We start from the raw sequence: 21,968 nt of genomic DNA, 5'->3' as shown, positions 1-21,968 counted from the left end.
CTTACTTTCCACATTTTCTGGCAAGAAATTCAGCAGGAGATACTCAACTCTTCTGGCAAAAAGAAAACATCACTCCTGAAGTGCCCAACCGTAGTACTGAAGTGCAAGTCCTGCTGTGCAGAAGGAAGACCAGGAGGGCACAGGGTTTGGGACCGAGATCTCAAAGGGCACGTCCCCTGGACTGAGTGAGCCTGTGTGAAACCCGTACCTTGGCTGTGGTTGTGTTTGTGATCTGATACAGAAAATATTTTGGCACCCCATCCCTCCTCGGTGTCTCCCCACCACCCATCTCTTCCTGGCATGAGTTTCCTTCCACTACAGCTATCAGAAGCCATGTCTCCCCGCTACTGCTTTTTTCTGTTTTCCTCTCTTTTTCTCTTTGCTGCGTCCCACCCCCTCACACAGGCAGTTTGGATCCCAGGGTTTTTTGGGGGGAGCTAGAATAGCACTTTTACCCCATGCTGGGAACTGCACTCAATCCACTGGCATACATCTTCAAATATTTTAACTGCAGAAAGAAGTGCTACTTTCTAATGAAAAGCTGCAAAATTTCCTTTTTAAAGACATTAGATCTTAAATTGACTCTAGCATCTGCAGCATTAACAATAAGGGCTCACTGTTTCCACTGGGACCTGCCAGGATTATTCTGAGTTACCCGCCTGCCGCTCCTGAAATCCCAGCTTGCCATTGAAGAAAACCAAGTAGCGTGTATTCAGATTTTTCACCCCAAAGCAGTTCCTGAGGTTGATGATGCCAAGCAAGGCAGAAGCACCATTACAGTCATTTTTCTTACATCTGAGGTGCTTTGTCTGATTAATCTCAAACTAAAAAATGAACAAACAAAACTCCTGAGACATTGCTGCAGATCCCCTTGTGATAGCACTTAAGTGCTGATCCTCTAAATAGATGGGGTGTGTGACAAACTCAAGGTACAAAAAGTACCTTGGAAAAAGTAATTAGGAAAGGAAGATTAAAAAACAGGGCTGACAATAGAAAGCTTGCTACAACCATCACTATGGAAATACCTTAAGGGCTCTATAATTCGTTTCCTTTTAAGGACCAGTCTCTTGAAGTTCACTACTCTGCCAATAAAACAAAGTGTCCCAGCTCCTTTTAAAAAATCATTTTGGGGAACCACGGCTTGCCTACATTTTCTATGCATGAGTTGAGGCACATTCTCATGCATAGTTCAGTAAGGACTGAATGCACAACACAAATAAAAGCTGGCATTTAGGCAGGTTTTAAACATGCAAACAAAAAAGCACCCATTTCAGTTAATGGGGGGGGGAAGTCCCTGTCTATTTTGAATATATGCTATTAAAGCACGTACGTGGACTTTGTGATTTTCTTTTTAGCACAAAGGAAACACTTGGCCCTCCACAGAGAGCAAAAGACATCAACAGCGGGCTAGATGGGGCAGGCATCCTGGCAACCATTGGCATTTTAAAACCCAGGCACTAACAACCCTATGATCAGTGTAAATGAGATGATGTTTCAAACTGAAAACAAGAGAAAGAATTTGAAGAGTGGCGACTATAGGATTCGTTGCAGTGGTCTTTATTAGAGAGCTAAACCTGCAGTTAGACAAATTGTAATGCTGTTCAGCAACCGGAATAAGATTCAGGAAATACTGAAGCGGGATCCAGAGCGTAGTAAAATGAAAGTCTCCTCAATATATAGACTTAATTAGATCTGATAATATGGTCTTTATTTAAGGAAAACTGCCACTGGGTTCTGCCTGGAATCAGACTTCTTGGTAATGCAGTCATAGAACCAATTCCTTGGTGAATTTAGACAGATGATCTTGGAATTCATTTTTACTGCCCTGCTAACTACCATTTAAAACATCTTTTATGCTTCCAGATTCCTCCAATACATTTTAAATATTGAGAGAGGTCACAGCAGGCAGTTCCAGAGTGTTCGTAGGGCAGGGACTCTGCTTAATCCCACGTGTTGCACCAAGTTACTCACGTGCACTTATATTTACAAAAAAATCCCGTAAATTTTAATTCTAAAGTTATGTTAAGTTGTAACACAGAAAATCACTTATTCCTTTCTATAAAATACCTAATTATTCGCTTTCGTATTTGAATATGACGTTTCCTTGCCAGCTCAGGTCACAGGCCTATTTTACAAGGTAGTCAGCACTGGAAATGCTTCTGCTCCTCCTTTAAGACATTTTGCCTCACCAGATACAGTTCCTCCAGCCCATTCTTCTTCACTTTCACGAGTTTCTGATAACTTTTGGTACAACCCCAATCATTATCATTTGGAAATCACTGAACCAAACGTTATGTAGAGACATTGATCTGCGGGTCGGAGGATTTAAATCCCCTTTCCTTTCCCAAATGTACTCATTATCTTGTGAGAACCCTGGGAGGGAGCATTATCTTCCCCTTATACTTCTTTCTCCTGTGGAAAGCTCAGTCAACTGCACGGTATCATCCTCTCTGCCCTCCCTTCCACCACATCCCTTGACAGCGACCTCGCCTCACAGCGCAGCACGGCACGGAGCCGGTTCTGGTTTGGGATGCTTAAAACAGCAGATGTGCTCTGTGCATCGCCTGTACACAGAAGAGGCAGGAAAAGGAAAGGTTTTGCCGACACCCATGCTCAAAGGCTAGACCAACCAGCAGTTGTACCTCCCCTACCGAGGCACCACCATGGGGACCACAAGAGAAAGTAAACCAAAGAGCACTCTTAAAAAAATGGGGAAACTGAGACATCGTAGCCTCCAGCATGTTCTTGCCTGCATTGAAAGAATTTTTTGCATTCTTCGACTAGTCTTGATTTTAGCCTTCCTTCATCCCATGTAACAACAGCCATCCGAACTTGTCTGAGCAAAGGGCAGAGTCACCCTAAGTGCCCTCTCAGGTTTACTCTATCACTAAGGGCTGCAGAATAACAGTTAGGATGCTGCATACTACGGCCATATACTCTGCACATCTGTGGTGGGATTTTTATTTCTAGATTGTTCCTGGCTGTTGCACTTCCATTCCTTGCTATTTCTATGTAATTTTTTAATTGAAAAAAAAACTTTCTTTACATTGCTATGTAGAAAATACGAATCTTCTAACACCAAGCAGAACTAATCTTAGTATCAGTTTGTTGCAATGGGTTGTACTCGAGACTAACCCTGAAGATCACTCAGAATCTGCTGCTGGCCCTAACCGTAGCTACCAGCCTGCTGGGCAAGAAGGACGGTTATCAGCCACAAGGAGACTATTACACCAACTCTGTGGAGGCTGCACTGACCTCTTATTTGCTTCCAGATACACATGGGATGGCTGATGTTGACTGATAAAGTCTCATTTGATTTGGGCACTGGCTGAGTGTGGTCTATCTGTCTGGTGGTGCAGATCAGTGGAGTGCTCATGCAAATAGTCTCCAGATCTGAGTAACTGGCATCCTTCTTGTGGAGGCTTCCCATGACTGGATTTAGCATCCTCCACCGACATGCCGTAACCTGAGTCTGTAGACGGTCAGTGTACCACATAGGGCCCATGCGTTTAACTCCTTTTTCGGGTGTAATTCTGGGGTGCAGCAAGGAGATAGTGCCCTTATTGGAGCTGTTTGGTCAGGTAGCAGTCTAATGTTTTCCAGGATTGTATAAGCAAATTTTTACCTAATATTTCATTTCATAAAACAGAAAGCTGAACAGCTTGGAGACACAATTTTAGTCAGACTGCTCAAAATTATTTGGTTTTCGAAAGAAAAAAAACACTTTACAGTAAAATAAGCATGCGAGGGGAAAAAGGTAATTTTGTTAACTGTTCAAGGTTTTAGCCTGTTCATACAAAATATGAACGCAGATAGGACACTGTTCAAAGTTTTCCAGCATGCTCAAGGAAGACCTAATGTGCTGAAATCTTCGATGACTGCTTCCTAGACATAGTTCAGTATCAGTACTCCCTCCTCCTCCTTCTTGAGCTGGTAGCTGTTTCTGACACCAAGAATCATACCTGCCTCCCTGGAAATCCTGTTGCCCTTGGCTTCCTGACTGTCTTCCCCCAGTGCTTTTCTACCTCTGCAATTGCTACATCAGTGCACATTGCAGAGTATCCTTCCTATTTCTCCCTTCAGGCTTCTGTGAGCATGCCCTGTGCTCTGCTCTTTCTCTTCTCCCTCTTATATGTATAGAATCTTATCTGGAAAAATTATTCAACTAATAATTCATTGTGACTGTTTCTTGGATCTGCTTATCCTCTCCAGACCATTGCTCTCCTGTCCAAATGAATACCTCAGCCTGCCTCTCTGACACTATTTTACTGGTGCTGACCCTTCAGTTCAAGATCAATACGGCAAGAATTAAAGTCTTAATAATTTCTCCCTGAGTGCTCACTCCATATTATTTGCTCAATAACGGTGGACTGCACCATCATCTTTCCTGTCCTTCAGGTTCATGATTTAGATATCATTTTCATCTGTGGGCACTCTCTTTTGAGCTATATGTAAATCTTGTAGATCCTTCTCCTGTACAATATCTAAAAGCTTTCCCCATCCATCCACAAAGTCTGGGCTCATCCCGATTCTCAGCATCTCAGTCACTACAGTGCATCACTACCTGGTTTTCTCTCTGGCCTGTAATGTAACCTTGTCCTATGCGCGTCCACTCAAAATGTGCTGCAAAGATCCCTTTCTCTGCCCAGCGTTCTAACCTTGAAGCTTTCTCTTGGACTCTTTCTGCCTTTTCCTCCTGTCCCCTTTATTCACTTATTAACTCGAACAAATGTAAGCTGCTTCTGTTCTTGTGGCAGGACAGTCATAGCCTGTCTCTCCCCCATGCTGAAAATGTTGACTTTCAGCTTTAGTAATTAATGATGTGAGCCTTTTTCATTTGCCTGCTCAACTCAAAGAAACACCTTTGTGCTGTTTCCAAAGTCATCCCCTGCGCTTGTGAGGGGCTCCGAGAAAACATCCCCAGAGTTACTCTTGTCTGGCTTTGTATCACTCTGAAGTTTTCTGCTTTGATGTAGTGCCCACAAAACTGTGTCAAAGTGCAGTGCCAAGACCACTGCCTCGCACGCTGGCTCTCCTGGCTCCTTTGTACTCCCTTTTCTACCTGTATTCACCAGTTGCTTCTTGCCAGGCTCTTTGGGGTGATCATGACTAGGGCACCTACGCCCTAAGATAAAACAAAACAATTACTACCGATGCTTATTGCAAATCCCACAAAGGTTGTGGTTCTCCTCCCCCTCCGGTCCTCCCAAACTTTGCTCTCTAAAACAAAGGTGAGATAAATATGCTCATCTGCTTAGAAGCCATGGTAATCTAGCACTCATTACTGATCATGGGATAAAGTCAGAGGAGGCAGAGATTATGTGTTCATATCCCCTATGCAAGTAAAACAACGATATTCATTATGAATTAATGAATTAAAAACCTAAAGTTGGAAAATACTTATGAAGAGCCTTCTCTGCACGTTGCCCTTAGCAGTACATTTGAACACGGGATCACACATGGTAGGTGGACAGGCAAAGAACAGAAGGCAGTTGACTTGGCCAAGGTTCCCCTGTATCCACTCAACTACTGTTGCAGCAATTTGTTTTTCTACTTCATTTGTTTTTCTACTTTTCTACCTCCTGCTTGTTTGATGTCATAAAAATCCAGCAACAGTGGCAGTTTGCACAATGCACGTTATAGCCTTGTGTTCACGTACCACAAATGCAGCATTCTGGATTCATTCATGACTCAGATTGGAGGAGAAAATAGCTTGGGATGGCACAAGCCCCTGATTAAAGCTTTAGGGCCAAATCAACAACAGCTGAGGATCCAGCCCATATGGCCTGAGATCTTTAGCTGTGTAAAGGCTGCAGGAATGGGCCCAAATAGCTTTGGTAATTAGCAAATATCGTATAAAATAGATGAAAAGTCTTTGGCAGGGAATGCATATTGAGTAACATTTGAAAATTATTCATAGCATATTAGTATACTTCTTCAGAGATAAAACTCAATGGCATAAAAATAATTTGGGAGGAGCAACTGTAGTCTGTCACACGACTGTCAACAGGCAAACATTGTCTTGGACCGATCGGTATTTTACAGTTACCTTTAGTCAATGCAACGAAGGGCAGAGGTGACCATCTAACATCTGGGACCTGATGCTACAAGCTGTTCTGCTTCTGCAGAAGCGTCCTCACACCTGGTGGGGACTCTTCAGCCAAGCTGCCTCCCTGTGTGCAGAGAGCTACCGTTCTTGGGTAGCTATGGCAGGTCACCCTGTATTCCTCGGTCACCCAAGACCACCCAGAACGACACCCAGGGACGTCCATGGAAGCAGGACTAAGCCTGCTCCTGTCTATATTCACCAATTACCGCACCGTGTACAGCAGTAAACAATAACACAGCAATTAATCACCCTGGTGTAGCCGTAAGAGTTACTTTCACAGATTATGGTAAGCAGCATGCAGTGTGGAATAAATCATTTTTCATGCAAACTCTGAGGAACGGCATGTTATAAAATCACTCCTGATAAAAGTCTAATGAAAATGTAAAACATCTCAGTGCAGTCTCCTGGGTAGAGTCAAGATCATATTAAACCCTCAAGAGACAACGGTCAGGGATTTCAATGAGAATCAAGAGACAGTTTTCCCAGGATGAGCTTGTTAACCTGATATAAAGACATGATATTGATTTGATGGCTTTGTCTCTTTCACTGTTTCCTTCACGGAGCTTATTTTTAATTTAATCATCTTCCATTAATTTATTTAAAGGCTTTATTCATCAGAGCAAAATTTATTTTTTTCTAAAAGCAGATGTTGTTGAAGCGCTGAGAGTATAATCCAGCATGCAGAGTGTCACAAGTCTGTCGTCATTGCATTGGCAGAAGTTTTTCAAGCATACTAACAAATAAAGTCACTTTCCCACTCCGTTTTAAAGTTCTTCCCTGAGACTGGTTTTTAAGCATTTTGAAATCAGCCCTCTTACTAAGATGTCATGATCTAGCAATCTCAGGACACGTCAATGACAGTAACCATTTTTAAATGTTCATTAGGATTTACCTGCTGGTGGCTTTATGAAAGGTGGTGGAATTAATGGGACAATAATAGGTACATTCCCGTGATCCTTCGACCCTGCTGGTGAGTCTGAAAGTCCATTTCCTGTGGCAAGCCCTGGGTAGCCTGGGTTTATATTGTACGGTGAAATAACACTGTCCTCAGGTAATTTTGGTTTTGGCAAAGAATTTTCTGTAAAACACAAAGAACACATTGTACAGTATGACACATACATTTCTTAAATGCCCCTACATACTTTCACCAGTCTGTTCATTAAATTACTTAGCCTAATACAAGAAGCGTGCACAAAAAACCCCAGATATTTTCCCTTTTAAAAAATGGATACTTTCCAGCATTCTTCAGAAATGCTCCATTTTTTTAAATCAAACTCACACTTCTTTTTTTCCCAAAAGGTGGGATTATTTTGTCATGCATATCCTTAGTAAACCTGATTTAATCAATGACACCCTATTTCTGTCCTTTACTTCTACTGGTTGCATGGTGATCGCGCTCAGTGTACTGTGACTTCATCAATGCAAGAAGCATAAACTGAAAAATAAAAGAATTCCTAATTCTCTATCAATAATATGAGTAGTAGTAATGGAAAGGATTTAAAGAAAGGAACAAACTATTGAAATTACAGCAAAGTGTGCATGAAATGATGACAGTTATTATTCTAATTCTTTAATCCCAAATCACCTCAGGATTCTTATTTGTAGGAATTTCTCTAATGCACCTCAGTTAGCTATGGGGCAGGACTTAGTTCTTATTATTCCTTCTCCTCCCACCTCTCAGAAAAAGAAACACACTTTTTTACCTCCCATAGACTGCATACACCAAAAATTTCTACCTGTCACAGCTATTCGACATCTTTTTTTGGTACGTGAAACGTATGATCTGTATCATGTGTCTATAAAAAAAGTATGTCAAAAATTTCATCAGGCATGGACTGGAGCCACAAATCGTTCAATAAAAGATCTACTTATTAAAACATAAATAAATGAATCACATTACTACACAGGAACAAGTTTCTTCAAAGGTGGCTTAATGACATTGCATTTTCAATGAAAAATAAATATCGATCACCAATGTCACTACAGAACTAACAAGCTGCAAACATTCAATTTTAACACGATTAGGTTGTTTCACCTTACCTCTAATTTTTCCACCTTTTTTCTAGCCAACTCTCCTCCAGAATTGGTCTCTCTGGTATCAGTACTCATTCCAACACTCACTGAATACAGTGCTGCTGCTGGCCATCAGAAAGAAAACCCAAACGCTGCTGGCCACAAACGCAGCGAAAAGTGGCAGCCCAAGAGCGTAAAAGCTGCTGCAACTTCCTTTCTTTACCTCACCTTTGAGGAGGCCTTGTTGGATAAGTCAAGATGCAGCAATTTCCTAACTCTTCTCTTCACTCTGATGACAAGCCCCGACCCATCCCCTGCGACTGAGGGGTCAGAAGGCAGCAACTGAACGGCTGAACAAACAGACTCGGTCCCATCCTTCACAGTTTGAATCACGAAGATCCAGCACTGTCCCAAACAAATTCCAGCCCTGGAGAACTTCTACAGCACTTGCAGAAGACAGTGTAGTACAAACATGGATGAGGAGCCTTTTGTGAACATTCACGCTCATTCCTACACGTGTTGTGAATATTCCAGCTCAAAATCTTTCCGCATTTTAAAAAGCCATAGGCCCAAAAGCCTTGGTTTTGAAAGCAAAAGGGTTCCTTAAAGCCACACTGCTAAGAAAGCGCTCCCTCTTTTTTCCAGTTGTGAGCAGTTTATCGGTACCACAGGTACATGACTTTCAACTGACTCACAAGAGCTATTATTTGTGAAGATATATTAGTAAGCGCCTACTAACAGCAATTTTGTTAAGTGATTTTCCTCGTACCCTATTGGCTTCCTCGTACTAGAAAGCACTCTCCGATATTTTTATGTAAACCAACCACGAAGCAAGCAGCAGAACACGCTTCCCAATCCATGCCAATTCAGACAGGTTGAGATATTAATCCTTCTTTGCATGAACACAGAACCATGAAGTCTCATTACCTTTGAGAACAGAAATGTGCTGGCGGCTTTCCCCGTCTGCCGAGTAGTTCCTGAATTCAATATCTTCCCCATCTTTCAATTCAACCTTATCATAACCATACCAGCCAAGGAGCTCATTCATAGTGTTTTCTGCAAAGTTCTGAAAGAGAAAAATTACCTACTTATTTATGTAATCAATAACCATTTGGAAGGAAGGGAGGACTGCATAAATCGAACCGTATCTGTGCTACACGAGGAAGTGTCAGGTTTGGCCCACCTCCTCAAAGACTAATGTTCGTTTCATACGTCAAGTGCATAAAGTGTAATGCATTTAAATCTCCGACTGGCACATGTAATTATGACAGAGAGTCATACGTCTGTAATTTAAAGAAAATGAAAAGGAGAGTTATTTATGACTTTTGCTCTGGCATTCAATGTCAGAAATATTTTAACATACATTCGTCACACAAACTTGTCTGTGTTGCCATAAAATATTTAAGACTGCAGTAGGAGAATAACAGAAAACCAGGATTTTTTTTCAACCAGCAGTTAATCAATCTTACTGCGCTACAGTCTTTTCAGCTGGAGCAGGTCACTGACACAATTACCGTTCCTTGAGGTGCCCATGAACCAAATCAAATAAAATCACAGCGGAGACATTTCTCCTCAGAGTTATAAGCCCTTACATAGTCAAACCACTTAAAAACTCTTCACCATGAAAGCATTTTACCATAACGTTTTATACAAACATCTCTTATATTTGTTTAAGAAAACCTTTCTCAGTTTTGCCATATTTATTTTCAAACCGATTTCCAAGCAGCCGTGTGGTTACATTTTATGTTTGTATGGAAATGCAAAATATGGAACATGACTGTCATAACTCTCAAATTCTATTAAAAACACGTCCTCTAGGTCATGTGGCAAAAATATTTCTGTAAAAAATGCTCATTACTGGGCCAGGAGATTTAGTGGAGTAAGTTAAGAAATCTGCAGCCAGGCAACAAAGCTTTCTGAAACCAAACAGTGCCATGGAGCTCTACAGCTTACAGATTTAGGAAACTACCAAAGGAAACCAGCTAATGAATTATTGCGACGGCAAAGATCAGTTTAAAGTAGTATGACAACTGTAAAATAAAATGAAAAAGCCACACACAAAGCCCTTCTCTTTGGTCTCCGCATTTTTTTATTATCACTCTTTTAAAACAAATTCCAATATTCGTTTTCCTCTAAGATCCGGACATCTAAAATAGTGCTCCTGATAAGCATCGTCTCCTGGGACTCTGGCTACCAGAAAAGAATGAGGAGAATACGACACCAATTCAAAACAAATGGTACGTGTCAAATTTGCAGGTTGCTAGATTTTGTCTAGTAACTGCTCTAGCTTAATTTTTGAGTGGGAGCAAGTCTAATGATAGAACACGGCAATTCTCCAGTCATTTAAATAAATAAATAAAATTAATCAGATGATAATTGCTTCCGAATTCAAAGCTACAGCAGGCGCTCTGCCCCAGAACTCTGTCAGAGTGCTGCACTGCTCCTGGCTCATTCATCGCACCAGATTGCATAGGTGTTCCTGTCACTCAAGGACCGCTGTAAAGCAGCTACAAGCAATAAACACAAGCAATTCGTACTCTTCCAGGAGTATCATCTGGGCAATTGTGCTACAAATGCACATTTCAGGAAAAGAAAAACCAAAACAAAAACCCACAGCAGACCCTGGAGCATCGATTTCCTTTTGTTTTTTCCCCCTTTCATTTTCACTTGACCTCCTGCTGGAAGTCTCGATTCCGTGGCTGTCCTGTGCAGCCCCGAATTGCCGGAAAATACAGCATCGTTCCACCTCTACCTCTAGTGTCAGCGTTATAAGTGCGACAGCCCGTTACGTCTGAACTATGTCACTACTACAGTTTGCAATTAGTACAATGCAGAGTAACGTGGCTAACACCTACACTCATTTCTAAAATACGTATTTAAACTCTCATTTGAATGATGCAGTGTTGTAAGTGTTTTAAATACTAGCAAAAATGGGAAATTTTTCTAAAGTTTTGTTTTTGTTTTTTAGCTGTTTAGAAAACTTCTCTCTCAGTGCTGAAAATCCCAAGGCACAACCCCTGTCTCTAACCCATGGGAATCCAACAACGAAATGACCCGGAAGACGGGGAGTGAAACCTCGCCCCTGAAGCTCACCCAGAATGACCTGAAGGGGTCCACAGAGGCCCAAAGGCAAGCTCTGCCAGCTTCCCTTGCTTTGCTAAATTTCAGCTATGGAGATGCAGCTCTAGAGACTAATCTAGCAAGGTACAGACCAATTGACAAAGTCTTCCTGACTTAAACCCCATGCAACCAAATTAATTGAGTTGCTCTAAATTCGCCTCCTGTGGATGCTTTGTGTTTTATTTGCACTGTTGATCAACTCAGGCAATGAGTAATTTCTAATCACTTGTCAAGGAATATGTAAGCAAGGCTGTTTATATGTTTATTTTTTCCTGAAAATTCATACATGTATATGTCTCTTCAGAACCTAGTCAAAGTGAAGGTTGGGTTTGTAATGGCACAAAGTTTAAATACTTTTCAAGTCTCATTTTCACTATCCATGATGAGTGATGCACAAAAGTGAACACTCATAATGACAAAAAATACATTTGATTTTGAAATTACCCATCATAGAGACTTGACTCTTAAAAAAAATAAATCACTGGGGTCTTTCCTACTAACTTCAATGAGAGTACAATGAGGTTGCATATTAGCAGTAACAAAAGTAAGCACCTTTTTAACACCGTGATTTCTCAACAAGGATGCTTGGATAACAAAAACAATTAAGCCAGTCTTCTTCATAATTTATCTTACCTATTACAATGATGCTGATCACTCTTAATTCTATTCTCTCAGTGGCTAACAGCCAGGGCTTCATCACACAGCACTTTATACACAGCAAACCAAGAGGATGATCCCATCCTTAGCAAGCTGGTAGTCAAAACTGAGAAACGTTTTCTTCCACTCTAACTCTCTCGCATAGATGGGCATCCACAGAACGACGACATCACCTTCCCTCAGACTCCTGACCACGCTACCCATTTGCAGTGATGTCTAACATCCTGTCAGCCAAGATGACGGTCACACAGGTCATGTTCTTGCTGAAGCCGCTGCCCTGAAGCTGACCACTATTCTTTCATTGTTTCCATGTATTCTCCCTTTTTCCATTTCAATGGTAGGCCCAATCTATGTGGATTCAAGATATGGTAACAAGATGGGATTTGTAAAGACCAGTGCGGTGGCAACAGCCAAAACACAAATGATGAGATGAGACAATTTTTCTCTGTGTGAATGCGGGGGAAAGAGGCAAAAAACCCCAGTTCTTCAAGTTAAGGAAAGGAAGCAAGTCAATTAATACACAACCTGTACATGCAGAGCAGAACCTCACTGAAAGGTGTACAAGCTTCAAAGGCTTAGTGAAAGGAAGGATGATGATTGTAACAACGATGCTTGAGAAAAGCAAGAATGTGGGACCCGAGGTTGGAGCAGGAGAGCAGAAGAAGCAGTGATGAAGCAGGCTAGACAGGAATCAGTTGAACTGAGAGATGATGGACCTGCCAAAGCCCAGGGAGAAGGAGATGTGAAGACAAGCGTGGATGACCAGAGTGGAGGATGTGCAGGGAGCTGCAATTCCAAGCTTTTGCAGGAACAGGACAGCAGAGGCACTGGGCTAGTCCATGCCTGCTTTCAGACTCATTCCCCAAAAGGATGTGGAGGGTCTGCAGGATGGAGGCTGCCACCCCAAGCCCACAGCCTTGCCAGAGGGCTGGGGTGATGTGAAAGCCTAGCGCACCAGGCAAAACCTTGCCCATCATCAATAAAATCCCAAGTCAGCAATCACGCTGCTAAGCTGGGACCCTTGGGCCCAGAGCAAATCTCACTGAACCAAAAGGGAGCCCTGCAGTGGTCCGTGGATTTCCTTGCAAAATTACAGCACAGAAGCTAACTTCGCCCTGCCGGGGAGGCAATGCTCACTCCCCTGTGGGCAACCAAGAGACCGAGCCCCGGTGCCGCTCACGGCGTGGGCCAGCCACAGAAATCCTGCCCCGCGTCCTTCTGCGCTCACACCCTCGCGCCACGTTCGGCCTCTTGTGCAGGCACCAAGCAGGCAGGCTCCCGAGGCGGCGGTGGGAACACCGATAACCTCTTCAGCTGCCAGCGCACCCAGGCAGTCGGTTAACATCCCAAATCTCCTGCGCTCCCCTAGCTGACAGCGCACCATCGCAGCTGCCTGACTGCCAGGGCATTCGCTACGGCTGCAGCACAACCAGCTCATCCCTGCCAAAGAAACTGGCCCAAAAATGCTCCAGTGGCCCCAGTCACACACCAGCGCCAAAGCCCTCCCTTCCTAATAGACGGCAATTCTTTTTTTGCCCCCTGCTAAGTCCCAAACCACTGCGGGGCAATGTGTAATTTGCATGTTTTAACTGTATGATTTCTCTATTCTTGTACTATACAGAAATATCCTCCCTCCTGGAAGAGCCAGGATAACTAACTAACTATTATGCTCGTTGGTGTTTTGACTTGAATTTGCTTCCTATTCATGGGAAAGATGAAGAAGAGTGTGTTGACTCGCCAGACTGTGGTTTCTCTCCTTTGTGAGACTGACTTATACGCTAGGCAGTAAAAATATAATCACATTTATTCCCGCTTTAGGATTCATTTCATTGTAACAGTACACCTACAGCTTGATTTTTTACATTGCAATGCATCATTTTGCCAAATCTTCGCTAATTAATACATTCTGAAGCTAAGCCACGCTTCTCTTTCCATCTTAGACCTCTTGCCTTTCCTTCTCTATGAACCTTATTCACAGGGGGCAAGGCCTGGCTTCACCGAACGAGGCCTGGCAAACACGGAGGCAGGAAACGCAGGGGAGAATGAGTCTGTCAGACTCATTTTCTTCTAGGTTTTACTGCTGAATGTTTATTTCAGATCTGGGAGGAAGCACAGTGGCTCCATTCCATTTCCTTGCCTGCATAACCCACTCGGTGCAGAGCCCCACAAATTCACTTTTCGCTTTCACTGCACTGAAATAAAAATGTTTCTATAGTCACAATATGAAGTTGGATTTTTTTTTTTACCAGCCCTCACTTTCTTTGCTTATTTATGTTGAATATTGAATTTTATATTGTTATTATGTTATATTGAATTTTATGCTTAGACCTTTATGCTATCAGAAAGCAAAATTTCGTGATGCTTTAATTTCCTTCGTCCTCCCATGTACACACGTGGTTCTGCAATACCCACTTTGTTTGGGGAAGCACCATTTCTGCGCTGCACAGGCAGGTGAGGCTCCCTGGGCAGACAACGCAACTCCCTTTTGCAGCCATCCCACAAAACGCCTTCCACGCAGACTCCGCAAAAAAAACCCTCCACCTCGGTCTCCTGAAATAGTACGATTGATGAAATCTGCCTGCTTTTTCCACTTTCCCAAAGACATTTTTTGCTTTTCAGGAGATAAGGGAGGAGTTTCCTTGGAATCTTCCGAGCGCTCCGAGCGATCTGGCTCGCTCCAGGCGCAGCGCTGCTACGCCTGCTTCACCGCTTTCCTCCTTCTGACAGTAGTACTTTTAAATGCCAAACGGGGAATATTAAAACACTAAACTGAAAGATCTTCTGATGAGTTTACTATTAAACTATAACAGATGGGGCTGTCTTAAGCTCTAGGCGTCAGGAACGAAGCCCAATTTTAGATACAAATTAGTTATTGAGAATATTTATAGATGGTAAACTCCTTGGGCACATGGAGCAGCCCTGTAAAATTACAGCGCAAATTAATTGCTCGCCTTTCAACTGACAGAGACACGTGGATACACTGTCTTGTTCGTTCAGGAGAACTTCCAGTGCAATCCAGTACTGGATGTAACTTCATTTCACAACACTGCGGAGCACCCAGCAGTTCCTCCTGAGCAGCGCTGCTGCCTGGCAGCGGGGTGGCAAATGGAAGTAAGCTGCGGAGGGATGGATGGGGAAACCATCACCGTGCCTGGATGAGTGCTTTCATCAACTAAACTGTAAAATATATTTCAGTCTTAAAATAGTATCGGGTTCCCTGATTACGATAGCTTTGGATCTATTAGGTGTTCTGTTATCCACCAGCGAGTGAGAAATGGCACTGCACTGAATGAGGTGAACAATGCTACCTCTGGAAATAAAAATGGAAAGTATCATCTGAAGGAGGAGGGGGACAAAAGAAAAAAATAACTAGAAAAAAGAAAGAGAGGCGGTGAAGGTCACAGCGAAACAAAACAGTGCCTCCTGAATGTATTTTTCATTGAAATGTAATATCAGAAAACTGTGGAGAGTCATGTACTTTTTGCAGACAACGGTGTATCAAATTAAAATTTGTTGTAACCATCATGTACATTAGGTTAGCGATAACAAAAATGTAACTTAATATCTGGCATAAGGAAAGAGCAAGCAACCTGAATATCCATCCAGTCATGTTAAAAGTGAGCTGTGACACTACTGTTGGAAGACACCAAACCAAGCAGTTAGGTGTTGTGATCCTTCTCGAGTAAATATCTGACCGTATCAAACAGCAAATCTTGAAGGAAGTCTCTGTGATGAGGTAATTTTATTGCTCATTCATAGTGCCCTGCATTTGCCGTACTTAGAATAGACACTTGTACCAATGGCCTTTTTATTACCCGAAGGGGGGGGGGGGGGAAAAAATCACATATACACCAGTCCTTTTTCTTTCTGCTAGCAAAGGGAGGCAATTCGATCCAACGTGGGCTGAAACCTGAGTAGGTCACTGTACACCATGATAAAATTCCTTAATCCCTGAGCCAAATTTCCCTGAGGGGGCCCTCCTACTTCTCCTTCACTTTCCAAGCTGACTTTTCCATTCCCTCTCTCGTCTTTTCCTCCCCTTCATCTCTTTCATTTCCCCTACCTTAAAGCCTTGATATCTGATCTGCTGCTGATACTCGGGTTACAGTTTTTACAGCTTAGGCTGTCTATTGCTGTATACATTCCTTTCTTTCTGCTCTGCCGTGATTACTTACCAGAGCTTATTTTACACTGGTCCAGATGAAAGCAGTTCAGATGAAGGGAAACAGTCAGCCTGTTTGAACATTACAGATATGAACCTACACAAGGGCACATTGTGCTCCCTCTGTCATTTCACTGCAAACATTTTGCACAGTGTAACCAATTTGTTACATTATTGTATTCCTCGGGAAGAACAACTAGACATCTTGATTCATCAGTACAGAAAAAGAGTAAATGATCGCCACAGGATTTTAACTTTCTCAACCAGCCAAAATTCAAACCACTTTTTTTTTCCCTCCCCCCCTCTTTTTCCCCTTCTTGGATGATAGCAGCCAACTGTCCTACTGAAAATGCAGTCTCCCAGCATAGCATATATAGCATAGTTTACATTGAAAGGTGGCCTGTGTTTTGTGAAAGGTTCTGCCATCTCACTCTCCACCAGGAATCACATCGGTTCAAAATGCCGTTTCTACCTGCCTTTAATTTTTAAGCCAGTTGAAATCGTAAGGTTTCTAACCTTAAGCAGCTACCCACGGTTAAAAAAGAGAAACTCTCTACGTGAAGGTTAACGCCAGTGCTTAATACCAAAGCATTAGTTTAAAATTGTGTAATTTTTCTCCTTCACACAATGTTGTTTTTGTTTCTTCCTCACCCTTTCAGACAAACATCTGTTATACTGTAGGAGAACAACTATCTCCCAAACCGCTGAGTGTGCCTGCAGCCAAAGTAAACAAAACAAACCCAGAGGATCCAGCACAGTCAGCCTTTATATCCAGCCAGGATAACATTTCACATGTTTTGATTAAAATTAGCTAATTTGTAATTCTAGAACCTATGAAACTTAAAAGCTGCAATCCATATAGATCGCATTAGGCGATGCTCTAAGGGGCCAATGCCCTATACTACAGACCTCCGCAGTCCTCGAAACTATGTGGGATTGTAATGAGCAATGACTCTTACTCTCCGCTGCCTGTACAGAGCCCTCTCCCAAAATAGGATGTGTCATATATCTCGCAAAGAATAATACCGCTCCTCGGGACTTGAAACTAGTACGGTTTGTTTCTGAAAAGATGCACCGACACGTTATTTCGTTCGTTCCCCTAATACTACTCTTGTCCACATTTCCAGTTGATGTGCACGCAGAACTGTGTACATGCTCGTTACGCAGGCAGCAGGAGCAAGAACGCCTGCCTTAGGCAGAAAAGGGCACCTAACCGAAATTAGCGGTGTGCAAAAGAGGGGAGAGGGGAGGGGATTGTGCATTCCCGTTTAATTTTACATGGGGAGATCAATGCTCCGGAAAGCAAAGACATTTTCACTAGGCATCATGCATATTTATACACTCGCCTATATAGTATACATACTACACGAATGCGTGACATTTTCCAGGCAGTCCTCCACTTACAATCAGCCTTTTAATAAATGACATATTCAAATTAAATGTCAGCAGCTTTATCTCATAACCAGACTATGTCATTTTAGTCACTTTTTCTGTGCCTTAAACAACAACAACAAGTTCAGCTGAAGTCTCCCAATACGTTGTTCCCAACTTTGGGGAATTAGAGACAGTAAAACAAACAGACGTAGAACAGACACGGAAAACAGGCGCAAAAAATAGGAGCGGTCAAGCCTGGAGCAGCAACCTAATGATAAAAGAAGTCCCGAAATAACGTTTTTGTGCGATCGCAGCCATCCTAACATCTGGAGCGGCCGCCTCATGCGCTACCTCCAGAGCACAGCTGGATTGGCACCGCTTCCTACCAAGCAGGACAAGCACGGTAAATACACTTCCATCAAAAGCAGCCCTCGGACAGCCACCTTTCAGCAGCACCTCTGCCGCTGCGATGAACTGCGAAGCGGAGCACATAAGGCAGAGGCAGAGGCGAGGGGCAGAAGGAGAGAAAAGGGGTCTCCGTGCTTAAGTGCGAGAATGATGCGCGGCTCAGACCGTAACATTTCACTTTGACAATTTAATTACGCAGTTGCAGCTGGCTACTGAAAAGGGAGAGAAATACAGTGTTTAAAAGAGGTCCCTTTCTTTCCTAACTTTAGGGCTTCCCCAGCTACCTGAGGGGATGGCTACAGAAAGAAGAAAAAAAAAAAAGGCTCATCACTGGCACTCAAGGAGCTTAAAAGCCCAAGGAGTGAGAGTTATTTTTAAAAAATAAATAAATCAAAGCTGGTCAATGAACAGTATTTGCAGCCTGTGAATTCGTCTCTGTTTTCAGCCCAGGAGGCGGAGTTGAGACACATTCAGTGCATCCTACAAAAAAAAAAAAAATGACAAGAGATCCTTTCTTATTTCATTTCCATGCACGGAGGCGGGGGGGCGGGGGGGGACCCCGCTCCCTTCCCCATCACAGGCACCTACCTTCATCTCCTCGTTGATCTCCCGCTTCACCGGGTGAGCCGGCTTCCTGCTCCTTTTATTTTCGGGAGGTCTCCCTTCTTTCTCCATTTCTGCCATTTTTTGCGCCTACTTGGTGGTGGAGATGAAATGGCTGCTGGTGCTCTGGGGGGGCCGGGAGGGGCGCGGGGGGGCGGCGGCGGCGGCTCTCAGTGGTGGCAGGCGGCGCCGCGGAGGGCCCGGGGGGAGCGCGGCGGCGGCGGCGGCGGGCGGGCGGGGGGCGCGGGCGGGCAGGGGCGCGGGTGCCCCGGCGAGTCAGCCATCTTCTGCCTCGCCGCCGGCCTGCATGGGAGCGGCGCGGCGCGGCGCGGCGGGGCGGCGGGGCGGGCGGGCGAGAGGCAGCGCGGAGCGAGCCGGCCCCGCGCCTGCTGTGGCGCTGCTGGCGGGCTGCCGCGGAGGGGGCGGCGGAGGGAAGGGGGAGGCCGGCCTCGGCCCGCCGGCGGGCGGGGCTTGCCGGCACCGAATCGGCCGCCGCTGCCCGCCATGGGAGCCGGGAGGGGGGCGCCGTGCCGAGCACCGGGCGGAGCGGAGCGGAGCGGAGGGGAGGGGGCGGCGCGCCCCCGCCCACAGCCGGGGTGGGGGAGGGGGCCGTGTGCCCCCACGCACACGCGCGGGGTCCACCCGGCCTGCCCCCAGCATCGGGGTGCCGCCACCGTGCCCCCCTGCCTGGCCGGCCCGGACCCCGCGCGGCCCCCCGCGCTCCCCCCCGGCGCCCGGCCCGGCCCGGCCCGGCCCGGCCCGGCCCCGCCGCAATCAGACGGGGCTCTCCGCCGCGCCGAGGTTTGGTTACTCCCGTTTTTCCCTTTATCTGCGCCTGGGAGGTGGGGATGAATGGTTTGGTGGGACGCGCTTCCGCGACGAGGTGCTGGATTACAGTACACGCTGTGGGGGATACATTGATTATTCCTGGGTTGTGCTTCCCCGCTCCCTGGCAGTCCCTAATTACCCGATACAATACGGCACAGTACGGGGGTGTCCATTGTTCCATTAGTCAAAATTGTAATTGTACGGGGTTTCTCATTGTGACTGCGGTACACTTTAAAATTATACATTTAAAAAAAAAAAAAAACCCCGCAGTCGAAAGATAAACTGCGTTCCGTGTGGGTATGAGTAGGCTCCCCATAAAAATCTCTGTTTAGCCTGTCAAAGATAAGTTCGTTTTGCGTGCAACAATGTCTAATTTACATTCTCTGTTTCTGAAGCTTAAATCACTGACATTTTTCAGTATGAAAAGTTGAGCACAACTCCTTTGCTCGTTTCGTGACTAAAATGAGCCTTGCTTGCCTGCTTCGGATGGCAGAGTGATTAGAGACATGGAGCACATTTTCCCCTGTGGCATTGAAAATAGGGAGAAACTGGGATTTTGCATAGTCTTAGCTGTTAAAGCAGAGAGCATCAAAAGGTGAGATAGCAACCAGACCTCGGTCTGTAAAATCTTAGAGCACATCCGCAGTGGTAAGGTCACAGCCGTTGTGAAGCGAAGGTGCTGCCACTCCCCTCGCTGCCTGAAAAAATCAGGCAGATGTTGGAAAAAAACAGATCTGATTGTTCATTTTTGCAGAGCGGCAGGACCTCGCGGAGACCCTCGAGAAGGTTCTGCCGGCAGTGAGGAGCTGCAGGAGTCAGCCGCAGAGAGGGTCGGGCCGTGGGCTCGGTCCGTTCTGCGCACCCCAGGAACGCGAGGTCTGGCCTCAGACTCACCAGCAGCAAGCATGAGAAAGAACCAAGACGTTTTTTTTTTTCCCTTGCCTATAATATTTTAAAATACAGTGAGTTCTGAAACTTGGGGAAACTAACTTGTGACTCCACAGGCAACCTCCAAAGGATGGTGCTTAATAGGGAGGTTTCCCTCCTTCGTGCCCCACCACCACCAGCAGCAACCTCATCTCTATGTTTCGGTCACCGTATTCTATTACAAACGAATTGGTAGGGTTGAGCTCTCATCAAGTGCAGGAGATATTCCCAGAATCTCAATGTATTCTCTCGCACAGTAGGGATAAAACAGGCAGCGCAAGGGGAAGTTACTTATAAACACAATCTCACGTAGCCTCAGAGCTCTTTGAAACCTTTAGCTAGAAAAGGCAAGCCAACCTCAGACAACAATTCTGCTTTGAATCACCTCCATCTTGCTAATATATGAAGTCATTCTAATGAAAAAGGCAAAATTAATTCTTGTATTAGGGACATATCACTAGTTTCTCAGTAGAGCTGATAGCAGAGTTTTAATGATAACCTTAGAACTTCTGCTAAACAGAGTATTGCCTCAAATGGTTCTTGTTCAGTGAAACATCTGAAGACTACTTCTCAACATTTGCTATATATATTGTAATAAAGCACTGTTTCGCTGCATAAATTCAACAGACTGAGTTGATAATCTGACAAAAAGATTAATCCCGAAATCCCAAAATAAAGAGAATTTCCTTTAATATTGGAAGGGACTTTGGAGAGTCCATTTGCAAGCCCAAATGATGTGAATTGTCTTCAGCAGGTTACAGTGACTAGACCTGTGCTGGTTTTGGCTGGGATAAAGTTAATTTCCTTTATAGTAGCTGGTATGGGGCTATGTTTTAGATTTGTGCTGAAAACAGTGTTAACACAGGGATGTTTTTGTTACTGCTGAGCAGTGCTTACACAGAGTCAAGGCCTTTTCAGCTTCTCACCCCACCCCACCAGCGAGTGGGCTGGGGGTGCACAAGAAGCTGGGAGGGGACACAGCTGGGACAGCTGACACCAACTGACCAAAGGGATATTCCATACCATATGACGTCATGCTCAGCATATAAAGCTGGGGGAAGAAGAAGGAAGAGGAGGACGTTTGGAGTGATGGCGTTTGTCTTCCCAAGTCACCGTTATGCGTGATGGAGCCCTGCTTTCCTGGAGATGGCTGAACACCTGCCTGCCGATGGGAAGCGGTGAATGAATTCCTTGTTTTGCTTTGCTTGCGTGCCTGGCTTTTGCTTTACCTATTAAACTGTCTTTATCTCAACCCATGAGTTTTCTCACTTTTACTCTTCCGATTCTCTCCCCCATCCCACTGTGGGGGGAGTGAGCGAGGGGCTGTGTGGTGCTTAGTTGCCGGCTGGGGTTAAACCACACAAGACCAAAACAAATATCTTCAGGATCAAATCTGTCATTCCTGTTTTCCTGACTAACGGCTGAAGGTTTGGTTGTAAATTGAGGCACTTTCCACCCCTCTTGCTACCAGTTCTGAACGCTGACCCTCACTTCTTGATCACCAAAAATAGTGGCTTTCACTTAGTTTTTTTTTTCCCAGTATTTTTCCAAATACTTTGAATGGAGATGTGAACTTATGCCTCCTGACAGTAGGCTCACTTTTCTCAGCTACTTCTGGTAAGCTCCTTAAAAACAGCCTCCAGTCCCCCAATACCTCATCAACGGATGAAAGCCATGGTCTTAGAGCACATCCTGTTTTTCTCAGTATCTAATATAGGCTTGGGGTGGATACAGAAGTTCTACCTCTCTGTGTCCTAATAATAATCT

General features: G+C 44.5%; 1 protein-coding gene across 1 annotated transcript in view; it reads right to left on the bottom strand.

Annotated features, from left to right (window-relative positions):
* Window positions 1-18,614, bottom strand: part of SOBP (sine oculis binding protein homolog) — a 117,670-nt gene extending 99,056 nt beyond the window's left edge. Inside the window, exons 1-3 of the mRNA XM_075145619.1 lie at window positions 18,432-18,614; window positions 9,050-9,188; window positions 7,002-7,187 (exon numbers count right to left, since the gene is read on the bottom strand). Of these exons, the coding sequence (XP_075001720.1) occupies window positions 7,002-7,187; window positions 9,050-9,188; window positions 18,432-18,527 (421 nt within the window). The 5' untranslated portion in view covers window positions 18,528-18,614. The remainder of the gene's footprint in view (window positions 1-7,001; window positions 7,188-9,049; window positions 9,189-18,431) is intronic.
* Between the last annotated feature and the right edge of the window lie 3,354 nt (window positions 18,615-21,968).

Source organism: Calonectris borealis, chromosome 3, assembly GCF_964195595.1.
Source record: "Calonectris borealis chromosome 3, bCalBor7.hap1.2, whole genome shotgun sequence".
NCBI classification, from domain to species: Eukaryota; Metazoa; Chordata; class Aves; order Procellariiformes; family Procellariidae; genus Calonectris; species Calonectris borealis.
The sequence above is the reverse complement of the archived record's forward strand: the minus strand, read 5'-3'. Positions and strand labels throughout refer to the sequence as shown.